The sequence below is a fragment of the Dioscorea cayenensis genome, chromosome 17, assembly GCF_009730915.1.
Source record: "Dioscorea cayenensis subsp. rotundata cultivar TDr96_F1 chromosome 17, TDr96_F1_v2_PseudoChromosome.rev07_lg8_w22 25.fasta, whole genome shotgun sequence".
Taxonomy (NCBI): domain Eukaryota; kingdom Viridiplantae; phylum Streptophyta; class Magnoliopsida; order Dioscoreales; family Dioscoreaceae; genus Dioscorea; species Dioscorea cayenensis.
In genome coordinates, this window is record NC_052487.1 from 386,488 (window position 1) to 403,171 (window position 16,684).

General features: G+C 41.5%; 1 protein-coding gene and 2 long non-coding RNA genes across 5 annotated transcripts; 2 read left to right on the forward strand and 1 right to left on the reverse strand.

Moving 5' to 3' along the window:
* The first annotated feature begins 2,573 nt into the window (after positions 1-2,573).
* LOC120280730 lies at positions 2,574-6,595 on the forward strand. Of its 3 annotated transcripts, XR_005542392.1 has the most exons (4): positions 2,574-2,653; positions 2,722-2,846; positions 2,915-3,039; positions 4,817-6,595. It is a non-coding gene; the product is annotated as an uncharacterized LOC120280730 (long non-coding RNA). The 3 variants fall into 3 exon arrangements; XR_005542391.1 differs by lacking the exon at positions 4,817-6,595 and having other exon boundaries at positions 2,915-3,287; XR_005542393.1 differs by lacking the exon at positions 4,817-6,595 and having other exon boundaries at positions 2,580-2,653; positions 2,715-2,846; positions 2,915-3,287.
* A 6,697-nt stretch (positions 6,596-13,292) lies between these two features.
* Positions 13,293-16,103, reverse strand: LOC120280729 (probable polygalacturonase At1g80170). The gene is made up of 9 exons (XM_039287675.1): positions 15,766-16,103; positions 15,528-15,656; positions 15,266-15,436; positions 15,094-15,114; positions 14,709-14,916; positions 14,528-14,609; positions 14,274-14,382; positions 14,073-14,189; positions 13,293-13,989 (listed from the first exon to the last, which is right to left on the reverse strand). Exons 1-9 carry the CDS (start codon positions 16,087-16,089, stop codon positions 13,684-13,686), a joined length of 1,467 nt encoding a protein of 488 aa, XP_039143609.1. The 5' UTR covers positions 16,090-16,103; the 3' UTR covers positions 13,293-13,683.
* On the forward strand, positions 14,837-16,452 carry LOC120280731. The gene is made up of 2 exons (XR_005542394.1): positions 14,837-14,908; positions 15,288-16,452. It is a non-coding gene; the product is annotated as an uncharacterized LOC120280731 (long non-coding RNA).
* Positions 16,453-16,684: the final 232 nt, after the last annotated feature.

Here is a 16,684-nt window from a genome sequence, read left to right on the forward strand (position 1 = left end):
GGCCTGGGCCTGGGCCTGGGCCTGGGCCCTGGGCCTGGGCCTGGGCCTGGGCCTGGGCCCTGGGCCTGGGCCCTGGGCCCTGGGCCCTGGGCCTGGGCCTGGGCCTGGGCCTGGGCCCTGGGCCTGGGCCTGGGCCTGGGCCTGGGCCTGGGCCTGGGCCTGGGCCTGGGCCTGAGCCTGGGCCTGGGCCCTGGGCCTGGGCCTGGGCCTGGGCCTGGGCCTGGGCCTGGGCCTGGGCCCTGGGCCCTGGGCCTGGGCCTGGGCCTGGGCCTGAGCCTGGGCCCTGGGCCCTGGGCCTGAGGCCTGGGCCTGGGCCCTGAGGCCCTGGGCCTGAGGCCTGGGCCCTGGGCCTGGGCCTGGGCCTGGGCCTGGGCCTGGGCCTGGGCCTGGGCACTGGGCCTGGGCCTGGGCCTGGGCCCTGGGCCTGGGCCTGGGCCTGGGCCTGGGCCTGGGCCTGGGCCTGGGCCTGGGCCTGGGCCCTGGGCCCTGGGCCCTGGGCCCTGGGCCCTGGGCCTGAGGCCCTGGGCCACTGGGCCTGGGCCTGGGCCCTGGGCCGGGGCCCTGGGCCCTGGGCCCTGGCCTGGGCCTGGGCCGAGGCCCTGGGCCTGAGCCTGGGCCCTCAGGCCCGAGGGCCTGAGCCCTGGGCCTGGGCCCCTAGGGCCTGGGCCTAGGGCCTGAGCCCTGGGCCCTGGGCCTGGGCCTGGGCCTGGGCCTGGGCCTGGGCCCTGGGCCTGGGCCTGGGCCTGGGCCTGGGCCCTGGGCCCTGGGCCTGGGCCTGAGGCCCTGGGCCTGGGCCCTGGGCCTGGGCCTGGGCCTGGGCCTGGGCCCTGGGCCTGGGCCTGGGCCTGGGCCTGGGCCTGGGCCCTGGGCCAGGCCCTGAGGCCTGGGCCCTGGGCCTGAGCCTGGGCCTGGGCCCTGGGCCTGGGCCCTGGGCCTGGGCCTGGGCCTGGGCCTGGGCCCTGGGCCCTGGGCCTGGGCACTGGGCCTGGGCCTGGGCCTGGGCCCTGGGCCTGGGCCTGGGCCTGGGCCTGGGCCTGGGCCTGGGCCCTGGGCCTGGGCCCTGGGCCTGGGCCTGGGCCCTGGGCCCTGGGCTCAGGCCCTGGGCCTGGGCCCTGGGCCCTGGGCCTGGGCCTGGGCCCTGGGCCTAGGCCAGGGCCTGGGCCTGGGCCCTGGGCCTGGGCCTGGGCCTGGGCCCTGGGCCTGGGCCTGAGGCCCTGGGCCTGGGCCTGGGCCTGGGCCTAGGCCCTGGGCCTGGGCCTGGGCCTGGGCCCTGGGCCCTGGGCCTGGGCCCTGGGCCCTGGGCCTGGGCCTGGGCCTGGGCCTGAGCCTGGGCCTGGGCCCTGGGCCTGGGCCTGGGCCTGGGCCCTGGGCCCTGGGCCCTGGGCCTGGGCCTGGGCCTGGGCCTGGGCCCTGGGCCTGGGCCTGGGCCTGGGCCTGGGCCTGGGCCTGGGCCTGGGCCTGGGCCTGGGCCTGGGCCTGGGCCCTGGGCCCTGGGCCTGAGGCCTGGGCCCTGGGCCCTGAGCCTGGGCCCTGGGCCTGAGCCCTGGGCCCTGGGCCTGGGCCCTGGGCCCTGGGCCTGGGCCCTGGGCCCTGACAGGCCTGGGCCTGGGCCTGGGCCCTGGGCTGGGCCTGGGCCCTGGGCCCTAGGCCTGGGCCTAGGGCCCTGGGCCCTGGGCCTGGGCCCTGGGCCCTGGGCCTGGGCCTGGGCCCTGGGCCCTGGGCCTGAGCCCTGGGCCCTGGGCCTGGGCCTGGGCCTGGGCCCTGGGCCTGGGCCTGGGCCCTGGGCCCTGGGCCCTGGGCCTGGGCCTAGGGCCTGGGCCCAGGCCCTGGGCCTGGGCCTGGGCCCTGGGCCTGGGCCTGGGCCTGGGCCTGGGCCCTGGGCCTGGGCCTGGGCTGGGCCTGGGCCTGGGCCTGGGCCTGAGCCCTGGGCCTGGGCCTGGGCCTGGGCCTGGGCCTAGGCCCTGAGCCTGGGCCTGGGCCCTGGGCCTAGGGCCTCAGGCCTGGGCCTGGGCCCTAGAAGCCTAGCCTGGGCCCTGAGCCCTAGGCCCCTGACTGGCCTAGGGCCTGAGGCCCTAGAGCCCTGGGCCCTGAGGCCTAAGCCCTGGGCCTAAAGCCCTGAGCCTGAGCCCTGGGCCTACAAGCCCTAGGCCCTAAAGCCCTAAAGAGCTCTGAAACCCTACCCTAAAACCCTAAAACCCTAAACCCTAATTTTTAATTATAGTGATAATCAGTTAATTTGATTTAAAAAATTTTACATCTATCATTTTATGGTTATATTTGTAAGGAAATTAAAAAAAAATTGCTTATTACACATGGTTTTAATTTTTTTAGAAAAAACATAACAAATTATTTTTTTAAGATTGCGTATTTAAAAAAAATTTCGAAAGGCATAAGTTTTAAAAATAAATAAATAAATACATTCTTTAAAAAATATGTGAGCAATGAGTCATTTTTATAAAATATATATATATAATAATATTGTTAAATATATATTGTTAAAATCCAATAGATATATATAATTATATATAATTATATATAATTATTATGAAAAATAATTATATTATTGTTAAAGACTGGCTTCTCCATTCCATCGGCGGCGCCCGCCTCTCTCCATCTCGCTGGCTCGTGACGACGAGAACGAAGAAGAAGAGCTGTAAGATCCTCATCCTCCACTTTTTCTTGACCATGTTTTTGGCCAAGCTGATGATTCCTAGGTCTTAGGGTTTATTGGGTCTGTTTCCACTGTACCGCAACTCTTCTCGATGCCTCCCTTCTCGATTCCATCAGCAGCGCCCGCTTCTCTTCCTCTCGCCGGCTCGTGACGACGAGGACGAAGAAGAAGAGCGGTAAGATCCTCATCCTCCACTTTTTCTTGACCATGTTTTTGGCCAAGCTGATGATTCCTATGACTTAGGGTTTATTCGGTCTTTTTCCACTGTACCGCAACTCTTCTCGATGTCTCCCTTCTCGATTCCATCAGCGGCGCCCGCCTCTCTCCATCTCGCCGGCTCGTGACGACGAGAACGAAGAAGAAGAGAGGTAAGATCCTCATCCTCCACTTTTGCTTTACCAGGTTTTTGGCCAAGCTGATGATTCCTAAGATTTAGGGTTTATTGGGTCTTAATTGCGATCTGACGTTTGATCCATTTAGCAAGGAATAGATCAGCGGAGTATTAGATTGTATTTTATTTATAAAGTGCTGTGAATTTGTGTGAAAAGTTCTATAAATCATGATCCACTGTATTGATTATTGCTGTTTTCATATTATCCTTTCCTTTTCTTGATTAGCATTTTGTTCGTATGTCTAGAGCTTGATTACAGTCTTGATCCATTCTTTCAACAAGTAGAGCAAAGGGGTACTAGACATTATTCTTGTTCATTGGGTTAACTGTGAAATTTTGTGTAAAAGCTCAACCAATTTCGATTTGACATGCCAGGATTATCCATTCTGTCAAAAAGGCTTGTATGAAATATGCATTAGATCTTGTTTCTAATTTTAGGGGTTGAAGCATCTATAACCTGTGGTTGTGTTTGTTGATTGCAAGGGTTCTAACTTAGCCCTTGCAGCTCTTGTTTTATATATTTATTACTGCTTGACTTTTGAAGAACTTTGCTTGTGTGTTGAGTCGTATCATTTCAAATTCAATTGCAGAAAAACCCCAAGAATAATGATTCTTTTTTTTATTTTTTGTTAGGGTCTTTTAGTTTAGTTGCAGCCATGTGCTTGATCTTTTCACCTTTTTTTTCGTTTTTTTATTTTTTTGATAAATTTCATCTTTTTCTGATTGATTATCCTGCTTTTACTAGATAAATGAATAAGTTAACTGTTTGGTTGGGCAAAGTTTAGTTCAGATTTTGTAGTTCATGGGGCTTAGTGAACACCGGATATTTCTTGGATCTTGAACGAGATTTAAATTCTCAATAGCTTTCTAGATGGCACAATCATTTAATTTTATGGGCCATATGTAAGCTGCATCAGTTTCTCAGTCGACTATTTGAGTACACTAGTTTAGGTTCTGTAGCTATTTCCTTATTTGGCTCCAAAGCGAGAACTAATCTTTTTTAGCTTGATTTTATCACAAGTAGGATTACATGACCGCTTAAAAGAAAGCAAGAAATACATAATCATATAAACTTAAAACCTGTGGTATATATTTATTTGTTTATGTTGATTTAAGCATGGTTTGCCACATGATCTTGCACGCTGATATTTTCATTTTCTTCGTATGGATCAACAAAAAAAGAAATAAATAAAAAGGTTTATAGCTAAACTCTAAACCCTAACCCCTAAACAATAAAACCCTAAAACCCCAAGAGTAATGTTATTTATGAATTTCTTCTTGGCTTTGTTTTTGCATGAGGCCATTTGCATAAAATGTCATTATCATTATCATTTTTTTTGTGCATATGTCGTCTTAGTTGTCGTATACGACAAGATTTACAGTGTTATGTTTTTATTAAGCGGTATAGGACAAGATTTACAGTGTTATGTTCTTATTAAGGGGTTCCTTGCTTGTTCAATTGCTTCTCCAATTGACTAGCTTTAGGTATTGTTCCATAAAAATGTCACATGACTCATATTACTAGCTTGGACTTGGGTTCTATTTTATAAAAAGCAAGCTTTGTGAACAATCATATTCATTCTAGTTGGATTCTTTTGTGTTTTATTTTTTTAACTTGTTTATTCCTCAAAATTTGTGCTACTAAAAAGTATGCAATCGTAAGTGGAAATTCTTGATCATAATGATTCAATTCTCTGTTAACAGTTAATTCCTGCAGTTAATGTTGCTTGTTAATGGTGGTTATGTTGTTTCAGGATCATTTAACTTATTATCTGATAATGCTTGAAGGTTTTTCAGTCATCTCTATACTTGTAAAGGTTGGTTCCATGTGCCTTTTCTTACTTACACTATGGTCTAATGCCATAAGTATATTATCATCTTCTGGCCTCAATCAATTTTGAATTGTCTTCACTGTGTGTGACCAGATGTGAGTCCTAAATATGTTAATAAAAAATTGTCATCAAATTTTGGTTTAACGTGGCTTGCAATGTCCCCTAGTTCTTATTTCCTATCAGACAATAATAAGATTCAGATTATTAGAAGTGGTAAAGATGGTGCATTAAATAAATTTTGCAGCTTGCAAGCTCAAACAACTGTATATTATGTTAGCAGCCAAGAATCTATGCGTAAATATTACTATTTGTAAATGGTTAAGCTGAACCCGCACCCCCAAATGCTATATTCATCCAAAAAGACCTAGGCAGCATGTTTGCTGATGTGGCTTGTTGATTGGGATTAAGGTCATATTGCTATAAATTTATTGGGACTAGGGTCAATTGCTTAATTATTTAGGGTTTCTAAGTTCCCTTTTGAACCAACATCTATTGATGTAATCCTTTTTCATTACACCTTGAAGTATGCAGTTTAGTGGATGTTGTCTTTGTTTGTGGTTTTGGATGTGTAATATTTCTTACCTTAAAATCTGCAAATCCTGAGAAAAGCAAGTCAAGAATTGTAGTGCCAGTTTCTGACCCTTTTTTGTACTCAATATATTATTTCTACCTTTGGTTGGTTTCTTAAAGTTATTGCATCTACAATTACAAGTTACATTGATTTTTTCCCCCTCGGCAAGAACTCATCAATTAATGATATTATAGATATTCTTGTTGTGCTGGTTGTTTCTAAAGTGCTGAGAGATTTAAAACTGAAACTGTGTAAGGTTTGTTTTTGCAAATCTGGAACTCATTTTCAAGATGGTTTTTGTTTCCAGTTTAGAGGTAGATATCTCGAAGTAATATCAACATTAATAATAGATTGCACCATTGTGTATGCTGGGATAGAACTTGATCACAAATCTTGCTTGTTGTGTAAAATATTATTGTGGAACTACTAAGAAATATAGATAACAAAACTGACTTCTACCATGTGTATCTTAACATTCTTGCCTATACGTCAGTTGAATATTTTTAATTTTTATTTATCACTTGTATTTCTTCCCCTAATTTGTAGTAGTTCAATAGTGTGTTCAATTTTCCTGGTAGAAATCCCTTTTAATTTATCTTTAGGTTACTTTCTGTTTTTTCCCTTCCCTTTCCCCGTTTTTATTTCATTTCATGTATTTATCATTATCACTTGCAGAAGTTTCTTATATATGCTTTTATGGTGAGGTGTGTTGTTGTTTTATTTTTTTATTTTTATTTTTCACTTTGGAGCATTATGGATGAATTTTTTTAGTTTGGAGGTCACCATAGTTTATTCTCTTGTAGTTCACAACTTCTAATGACTACGTGTTATTGGCTAATGTGGACAGATACAGGTCAAATATCTAATCAATTTTTTTTTCTTTTTCTTGGTTTGGATGCCATTATTTAGTAGGAAAATTGCGAACATATTTGTTATGCCTTTGTTAGAGTTAATCTATTTTTTATAGTTAGTTTTGATCTTTATCGTATTTGTTAGTTTGTTAACTTCATCCCTCTCTATATATTGTTAGTCTTTACGGATATTTGAGGAGTGGGAAATTTATTTATCTGGTGTTGAGTTTATGAGCACGTTTGGACCTTGTGCAAAATATTATCCTAGACCTTCCAATATTTTGTTCTGTACATTTTGAACAACACATTTTGCACCTATCTACATTTTAGTATTGATCACTAGCACTTGTTATTGAGTCCTGGATGGTTATCTTGTGTGATCTATAATTCTATGGCAGATAACATTAGCTGCAAGCCAAACACACTAAATTCAACCAATAAGCTTGGGCTAATAGAAAGACAAACTCAAATTTATATGTTTATACTAATATTTACTAAACTAAAATGGGCCTCTCAGGTATTCTTACGGGGTTGAATATGAACTTTATTTCTAGAGTACAATGAGTAGATCTTCTCATTCAAGCATGATCTATGAGAAAGGCTGATGATGATTTCTTCTAATGGCTAGTAATAAATACTAAAATGTTCTAATCACAGAAGATGTGAAAGGAAATGAGAGGAAGAAGAGAAAGAAGGAAAAAGTGTCGCAGTGTGAATCAGTGTTATTAAAAGCTCAAAAAATGCTCGCCTAGGTGTTAAAAAATGGAGATAAATTTAGTTCCCCATGTGTTCAAAATACAAATAAACTCTAAACCCTAAACTCTAAACCCTAATCGTTCTCAAAGAAGTCAATAATAGCCTGGCATTAAAATTACTAAACCCCTAATACAAAATGTCATATAATAAACCCTAAACCCTAATCGTTCTCAAAGAAGTCAATAATAGCCTGGCATTAAAATTACTAAACCCTTAATACAAAATGTCATATAATCTTCATTCCTCCATGAACTGATTCGATTAGTTCATAATTAAATCATATAAAAAAAATAAGATATAGAAAAAAGATAAAAATCCCATTGCAAGTTGTTATTGTTTCTTTTGTTTCAGTTGTTGTTTGTTCTTTCTGTTTTGTTTTCAATAACGTTGTGGTTTATCCACTTTAATAAAAAAAAAAATCCCATTGCTATTTAAAAATGCAAGACGCAGATTACTATGCAATTTTAAAAAAAAATTAATATGGAATGAACAAGATGCAGTTTACTATTCACCTTCATATCTCCGTCTTAAACAAAATGGATTATAGTAAGAATAAAGATTTTGTGAAACTGATTGGACAATCATGGAAGATTGGGTTTTTCCAATGGGCTGTATATTTGGTGATGATGGACCTTGACGCAGCCTGTGACGTGGGATAATAAAGATGGTGATGGAGTTGCCGTTGCTTTGAGAGAACAAGATACGGGCCTGATCCATAGAGATAGCTCATTGCTGGGTCATTGACGCACTTGCGCTTGCGTTCTTATTACTGTTGTTGGCTCTGGACCTCTGGTGCATTGTGTCGGATGGTTTTGAGGGTAATTGTGTGAAGAAAAGGGTTAAATCAATTGTAAGAAAAGAAATCGGGGAGAGAACCAAAAGACCGAGGAAGCTTGTTTTCGAAAAATTTCGAACCCTCGTGTTGCTTCCTTGGAGAAGGCGAAGGTCAGGAAGAAGAGCTCAATCGATTCGTGCCAGGCAGAAAAAGGGAGCCAAATAGGAATTATCGCAGAGGAGAATCAGCGAAAATATGCTTGTCTTTTTTGCTTCGGGTTTTGTTATCTTTGTAGTCTCCGATCACAACCTAACCCCTCCGATAAGGCAGCCGATTGGTATGATTCGTCTCAATAATTATGTATTCAATACCCTAGTCCTTCTATTCGATTTCTTGATTCTTCTTTTTTTTTCATTTTTCGGTTTATGTGTCATGCTGCTGTCTTCTTACATTTTTCTAATTAGCATGTAGGGCAACCGATTGGCATGGTTTGTCTTGATAATTCACTATTCAGCTCTAGCCCTTGCATTTTATTTCTTGAATTTTCTTTTTCCATCTCCTACTTTGGATTTATGTGTCATGCTGCTGTCTTCTTACATTTTCCTAATTAGGATGCGTATCTACATCTATCCAGAAGCGTTTGCTGAAATGCATGAAGATTTAGGGCCTTTTTTAGATGAAAAACTTATACCCATATATACTGTTTATTACCAATTGGATATGGGATCGTGCTTTACTGGAATCATTTCCAGTTCCATGAAGTATTTATTTACATCTGGAGTTTAAATTAGTTAGTGAAGCTATAAATATGACTTGTTTTCTTGAATTACATGAACATAGGTTATGTACTTGTTTTGGTTGCATGGTCATAGAGATGCATAAAGGCCTCTGAAATGTAATTCATGCATTATCAGTGCGTACATGCATTATGCAACTAAAGTAATTTGACTTGTTCAGTAAACCTGCACAAGTATTGTAATCATTGCTCGTATTTATGTTTTTAGACTTTATTCAGTTTGTGTTTCACCAAAAAACTGTTTAAAATGGAAGTATGCAGATAGGAGTTGTGCGTTCCACTTTCTTTCCTTCTCTGAATAGTGAATATGTACTAAATTTGAAGCTGTTTACTTTTCCTTTTTTTTTTTTATAAGATATATCTAGCTTAAAAGATGGGTGATCTTTAGCTTCACACTCTCCACATAACTAAATAAAAGTTTCGGTGATTCGATCCACACCAGCCCATGGTATTTAAAGTTATAACATAAAATTTTTAAAAGAATTGCACTGACCCATCAGTGAATTAAAATCGAAAAAAAAATTTAAATATTCACTGACCAATTATTGGACTCGGTGATTCAAAGTTGGTAAAAATAAATTTGTAGTGTAATTTGCACTAAAAGTTTAATATCAACCAGGTTCTTCCTGGAAATAATTTCAAAAAATTTAAGAATCTCCTAATCCATAAAAATAGAATAACATAAAATTAAAAAAAAATAATTAATCTAGGAAGTAGAAAGACATATGATGAGTTCAAACATTTATTAGAGGCCAGATCTCTACAAGAATTAGATGAAATAAATGACCAAATACCCTTGATCATATTACATCAACAATTAAAATCGTTTGAAACTATTTGAGAATATACAGATTTCAAAACTATTTATTGATCCCACTGGAAGTGAGTGCAACTATGCCTTGCCCTTGTCCTTATGAGAAAAGGGAAATAGCCTTAACCTGATGGCATTTGATCATACTCTATTGAGCTTCAATGTGTCAAAATACTCAAGGAATACTGAATAGTACAAGTTTGGGTCCTCAGTAGGTGAGCCTTCGAACTGGTTTTTTTAAACCGTGGATAAAAGAGTGGCCTTTAGTTCAAAATTGTTTGCTTCAACTATGGGTCTTGTGATGCTTGAGCGCAACCCTCAAGCATTTGTCACAGCAAAGTTCTTCAGAGTTCTATTGGTGTTGCCCGTGCTTGAAGGTTGTGAACCTTCCTAAATGTTTTTCCTTATTTGATATTGTCTTCTGATTCAAAAGGCCCTCTCAACTTCAGGATCTAATCCCACAAGATCGTCGAGACTACTCCATCTTTGCATAAAGGGACAACTTTGTGCAAAGAAAAAGAAAGTGCAATGAAAAATAACTAAAGAGAAATAAGAAAACTAAAATAAAATGCCTAATCTAACCAAATTGCAAATTTAATTGATATCGACAAGCAAACTCCCTAGCAACGGCGCCAAAAATCTTAATGTGTACTACAAGTGCACACATCATTTAAGTAGTAAATAGGTATCATTTCCACAAGGACTTTGTTGGTAATTACCAATTCCTTATAATTTAGGTTATTTGGGTATAGAAAAACTAAAGCAAGCAATATGTAATAAAAACTAAATTAGCAAAAGTAAAGCAATCAATGGCTTAGGGAGACTAATTCAGATGTAGTGGCTTCTAGGATTAGGGTAAATCGCAATGTTGAATAACAAATTTTGTATTGATTCTTTCTTGGTTAAGTTTAATTGCTATGAAGTTGAAATATCCTTGTGTACCCACTATTTTCTTTCTTGGTTAAAAATAAAGAGGTATCTAACTTAGAACAACTCTTATTTTTGTGGTAATTAAGTCTAATTGTATCTTTTAACTTCAACGATACCCAGTAGCCCTCAAAAAACCATAATCTAGATTCCATTTTCAATTCTAGGGTTTCTAATATCTTAGTTCATTTTTAGGTCCTTCTCTTAGTATCCAAGATCATGCAAATACGGAATTCGACACATTCACAAGCATTAAGAATTATAGAATCGAATTGAGAACAAATAGGCATTAATACAAGAATAAAAGTTAATACATCATCTAGTATCTCAATATTGGGCTATTCCCAACCCTAGAATATAAGAATCTACTCACTCATGTTTGTTTGGTATACAAGTGATAATATTCAAATTAAACATGAATCTAAACATGAGACGGTCTATAAAAAAGCAAAGAAAGAACTCTTGATCCTTTGATGAATCTACGCTTGATTATCACTTTCTCCTTTTCTCGCTTCTTTTGATGATCCTTAAGCATTGTCAAACTTTGGAGAAGTCCCACTCTAGCCCTTCCGAAAGATATCCCTCCTTTTGGTGACCTGATGGCCTTTTTATCAAGAAGAGAGCGTGTTAGGGTTTGCTAAGTTGGCCAAGGAACATGGCCATGTCACGTTTCATGGCCAGGCCATAGAGCTTTCTATCAATGCTCTACTAAAAAATTTTGCAAATATGATCCGGTGGGAAACATAGCCATGTCACGCGACATGGGCACATTGTCGTTAGGGAGTTATGCTTTGATCGTGCTCCAAAATTGGTCGTCATAGTTCTTCATGAATCTTCAAATAACCATGAGATTGAGGTTGATTTCCAATCTGCACATAAAAAACATTGGAGAGCAGTAACTCGAACTAAAAGAGGAAAATTCATATAAAAACAAAAGAAAATGCATGAACGACTAACAAATAAAATCTAATTCATACTGAAATATCATATCATTTTAACACTTAAGACAACTATTTTTTGTGGCAACCAACATTTGCAATGACAAGAAATCCAGTGTTCCATAGCCGTTCTAGACATATTGAGACTCCACATCAGTTTATAAAAGACTTGGTGGCTAAGGGAAGCATCTAAGGATGGCAATAATACCCAAACCCGACCCGACCCAACCCGAGTTTGACGGGTAAAACCCGATTTGACCGGGTTTCGGGTCGGGTTCGGGTAAAACCCGACTTGTATAAAACGGGTGCGGGTGCTGGTATGGGAATTCTAATACCCGACCCGTACCCGAACCCGAACCCGTACCCGACCTGAAATTAAAATTACTAAAATATTTATATAATATATATACATGTACACATACATATATATACTAATATGTTCTACAACTTAACAGTTTAGGGTTTTTTATTTTTCCTCTTTGTTTAGTCTTATAATTTTATAATAATTTTATTTTATTTTATAAAAAAAAATTATAATTACTTTGAAATTATTTTTTTTATAAAAAATAATATATCTTTTATTAATTTTTTTTAGTATAGGGGCGGGGGCGGGTATACCCGCGGGTACCTGATTACCCGTCGGGTGCGGGTGTGGGTTGGGGTTTTTAAAACCCATCGAGTTCGGGTTCGGGTTCGGGTATACTAGCGGGGTATCGGGTACGGGTACGGTGAAGTAAAACCCGCACCCATCCCAACCCGTTGCCATCCCTAAAAGCATCAGTGTGGCATACTACAACAAATGAACAGCTTGCTGATATATTCACTAAGCTACACCCTGCCTCGAAGTTTGAGGACCTGAGAAACATGTTGAGTCTTGAAAATTTTTACACTATGGGGGAACGCAGTATATTTAGCATACTTTGGTGGCTATTATTTTTCAAGTTGAAATGTTATTTACTTTAGACTTGGTGTTTTGTTTGTTACTAAGTGTCCTAGCCTTAATGCAATTTCTTTTCTGTTGGGATCATGTTGTTAGTGGATTGATATTTGTCTTTATTTTAGGATGTTGTTTGTTATTAGAGTTATATTTAAAGGTTATCAAGGATTTGATAAAGTGTGTAATCATCTTCTTTACTTGGTGCTTACTTCCTATTTGTAAGAGAAGTCTATTTTGCCTATCTTTTTTTTTGCTGCTGCCTTGTAGATGAGTGTGTGTGTGTTGGGGGTGCTTCTTTCAGTTGCATGCAACCAGACAAATTATAAAAATACATTTTCTTTCATCCTTTTCTTCTTTTCTTGTAAACACAAATATTAGGCTTCTTTCAGTTGCATGCAACCAGACAAATTATAAAAATACATTTTCTTTCATCCTTTTCTTGTAAACACAAATATTATAACACCATTGATTCAATGGAGAGAAGTCCATTTTGCCTCTCTGTTTTTTGCTGCTACCTGTAGATGATTGTGCTATGTCAGAATCTTCTTTTTTTTTTTTGTTTTTGGTCACATCTTTCAGTTGCATGCAACTAGACAAATAATAAAAATACATTTTCTTTTGTCCTTTTCTTGTAAACACAAATATGATAACACCATTGATTCAATGGGCATCAGTAATTGTACATTCAGGGGGCAGATCAATTAAATACTAACAAGAATGATCTGATGCACACCCAATTGATTGTAATACCCATCACTAGTAACTTTGCTATGTAATTAGGTCAATTTTAATGATGACAACGCATTTTGCTCTTGACTAAATCTATCCTATATGTGTGGGTTATGTATTCCCTGAACGCATACATACATATGTATTATACTTGTGGCATATGTGTGTATATATGTAGCATGCAATTCTCCATGAGGGAGGAGATTTCTGGTTTATAGTTCTGTGTGGCGGATGGGAAGGAGGTCCATTTTGCCTCTCTGTTTTTTTCTGCTACCTGTAGATGATTGTGCTATGTCAGAATCTTCTCTTTTTTTTTTGTTTTTGGTCACATCTTTCAGTTGCATGCAACTAGACAAATAATAAAAATACATTTTCTTTTGTCCTTTTCTTGTAAACACAAATATGATAACACCATTGATTCAATGGGCATCAGCAATTGTACATTCAGGGGGCAGATCAATTAAATACTAACAAGAATGATCTGATGCACCCAATTGATTGTAATACCCATCACGAGTAACTTTGCTATGTAATTAGGTCAATTTTAATGATGATAACGCATTTTGTTCTTGACTAAATCTATCCTATATGTGTGGGTCATGTATGCCCTGAACGCATACATACATATGTATTATAGTTGTGGCATATGTGTGTATATATGTAGCATGCAATTCTCCATGAGGGAGGAGATTTCTGGTTTATAGTTCTGTGTGGCGGATGGGAAGGAGAGTTTGGTTTTGGCTGCCGACTCTGGTACCATCACAAGCTGATTTACCATCGTTACGAAGGCAGTCCGCTGCTGGCTTTACAAAGCCATAATCAAATCCCATGGCACAGTTGCAGAAGGTCTCAGCAGAGCCATCTTCCCTCTCCAGGTTTATGTCGTTGAGCACTATGTTGCTGCAGGGTACTGTGTCACTGCAAGCAAATTTCATGGCATCACGGCTCTTTGAAGTTCCTCTTATGTTTTTGTATAGCACTTGGCTGATTTTCACGGCAGATGTCTGAAGTTGGCACCCACAACATTTAATCAGTGAGTATGCTCATGGAGAAATAGAAATTTCCATATTTCTATTCATATTCCTACCTGATTCTTGCAAGTGGTGGGGGAATCACAGTAGAATTGATCAATAATGATGGGGTTGGCTACAGCATTCATCTTCACATTCTCAAAACGCACAGCTCTCACATAGCCTGAACCACCCTGTACATACATTTGACTTATCAGTCTGCTATACTAGCAATATATCATAATATGGAAGCAAGGGAAGATTACAGAAGAGCTTACCTGCCAAGTCTTGATTCTCAGGCCATTAGTTGTGTCTGTAAGAGTTGCTGTGTCTACAACAATGCCGGTAACAACTGCAAGTGAGTTGTCCTTTCCAAGGCTTCCTATGCTATGATCAAAACTTTAATCTTTAATATATTATTTTTGCTTAAAAAAAGCGTTGGGCTTCTATGCGCATGGTAGGATCTGAATAGTGTATGTAGACACTGATATTTAAATTATAAAATGGTTTCATTCAATGTCATCATATATACCTGATTCCATGTCCTGGTCCGCAGTCAATGTTCTTCATCTTAATGTTATAGCTGGCATTCGCAATTGAGATACAATCATCGCCTGGTTTGGTTAAAAATGGAAAACATCAAGAATACGGCATCTCAGAGTATATAAGCAGTTGGTATAGTATGTATTTTTAGTGCATAGATACATACATACCCGTTCCTATCTGGACATTTTGGATGGTGACGTTAGATGAATTGCTTATGTGAATCCCATCTGTGTTGGGGCTGTCTCTTGGAGATTGCACACGGACGTCGGAGACTTTAATCGCATCAGACCTGTAGATAGTGAAGTGCATCTGCTGCGCGCTTTGGATGGTCAAATCTTGCACCCTTACACCTGAGCTCGCATCAATAGTAAGTGCCTGCATTTAAAACATCTAAATCAATGAGCAATTGAATATATTTGAAAAAGAGAAAAAATAATAATAATTGATTGAGCCCCCAATAACTCCTTGTCAAGATTCCAGTCAGACAGGTTCATAATAAACACATCTCGGGTTAGTTTAAAAGAGCATGGGCGGTTGGATGAAGCATTTTACCGTTGGAGCTTCTCTGCATGGCTGCAGGCATGTAAACAGAAACAAGGAAACAAAAAAAAAGTTTAGTGCATGATTGGAATAAGAGATTGCATGGGTGATCATGACTTGAGTTACTGCTGCACATATAACAGATACATGAAAAATGGATCTGTTGGTTGTTTTAATGACTTACGTTCGTCTTGTTGATCTTGCAGGATGAAGCCCACCATTTACTACCAGAGCCGTCTATGACCCCACCACCTTGAATCCTGACGCCTTTGAGCTTAGAAAAGTAGAGCCATATTCTCGGGTTCTTTGGGTCCCAACCATTGGGCTCATCGGGAGCCACAATTGTTCCGCTTATCTGCGCAAATCCACGAATCACCGCATGCTTCCACCCACAAATGTTGAAATGTGAATATGATTCATCGTCCCTTATGTATAACTAATATTACCTGAACAATGAGGTTGCTCTCGCAGGGCCCTCTGAACCTTGCTGCATTCACTAGGTAGTGACGCTGATCTGGTACCAGAAAGACTGCATTCTTGAGAGAGCAAGCCTTGTCCCAGGCGTTCAGGAAGGCCTATCATGTATTCAAGGTTAACAAGTATATGCATGATATCAAAACATGCGAACCTTTAAGTTATAATGCAATGCATATAAATTTAGTCAATTCTAAGCTGATCTCTCACCTGGGTATCATCTGTGACGCCGTCCCCAGCAGCCCCAAAGCTATCGACATTGACGGGGATCCTGGAAGCCCTCTGGCTCATCCACATTGTGGGAATATCCAACTCCAATTCCAATTCCATGGCTGCCTCATCTCCCCATATCTCCATCTCTTCCCACCAGCTGGGGACAGAGGCTGACATGACCTCGCTCACATGAGTTAGCAGCATCAGTAGAAGGAAGACAACAAACCTTATTGTTGAAAAAGCTCCCTTCCTCATCCTCTCTAATCCTTGTGTCTTGTTGATTTCCAATTGTCTTGTGCCTTTAGGTGTGGGCTTGTACATATGGATTCATTTAGTATATCCATAATATATATATATATATATATAGCTTGAAGGATGAACAAGTGAATTCGCAGCCCAAGAGTCGAGAGAGTGGGTAAACTCGTCGCTACTCTCTCTGATGGTGGCTTGGCTTCCAAGGGGGTGCATGTACGAGGGGAGTGGTGGTGGTGGAGATGGTGGTCTCTTCCTTTCTTTCTTCTTTGTTGTTCCGGATCGCATCACGTCTCTCTTGCAAGATATCATGTGTAAACTTGAAGTATAATCAAATAAACTATTTCTCCTGTAGCTCCTTTCTCCAAGTTTATGCTTTACTCCTCGATTTTTCATTTGCTGCTTCCAATGAATGTTCCGACTTATGACCAACTTGCTTCATTTTTTTCGAAAGTAGCCAGTTCTTTTTTGACAATTATGACTTTGATTTTCCTCACAAACAGCCAACTCGTGCATGAAAGTATGAACCACGAGATGAATGTCATGGAAGGGAGAAATGAATGTTGATGATCCGGAGCAGTGGAGAAAACTATGGACACTGTTGTGGGCTTGTGGCAGGAAAAGAAAGGAATGCTAATCGTTGACAATATGTGTGCTATGTTTC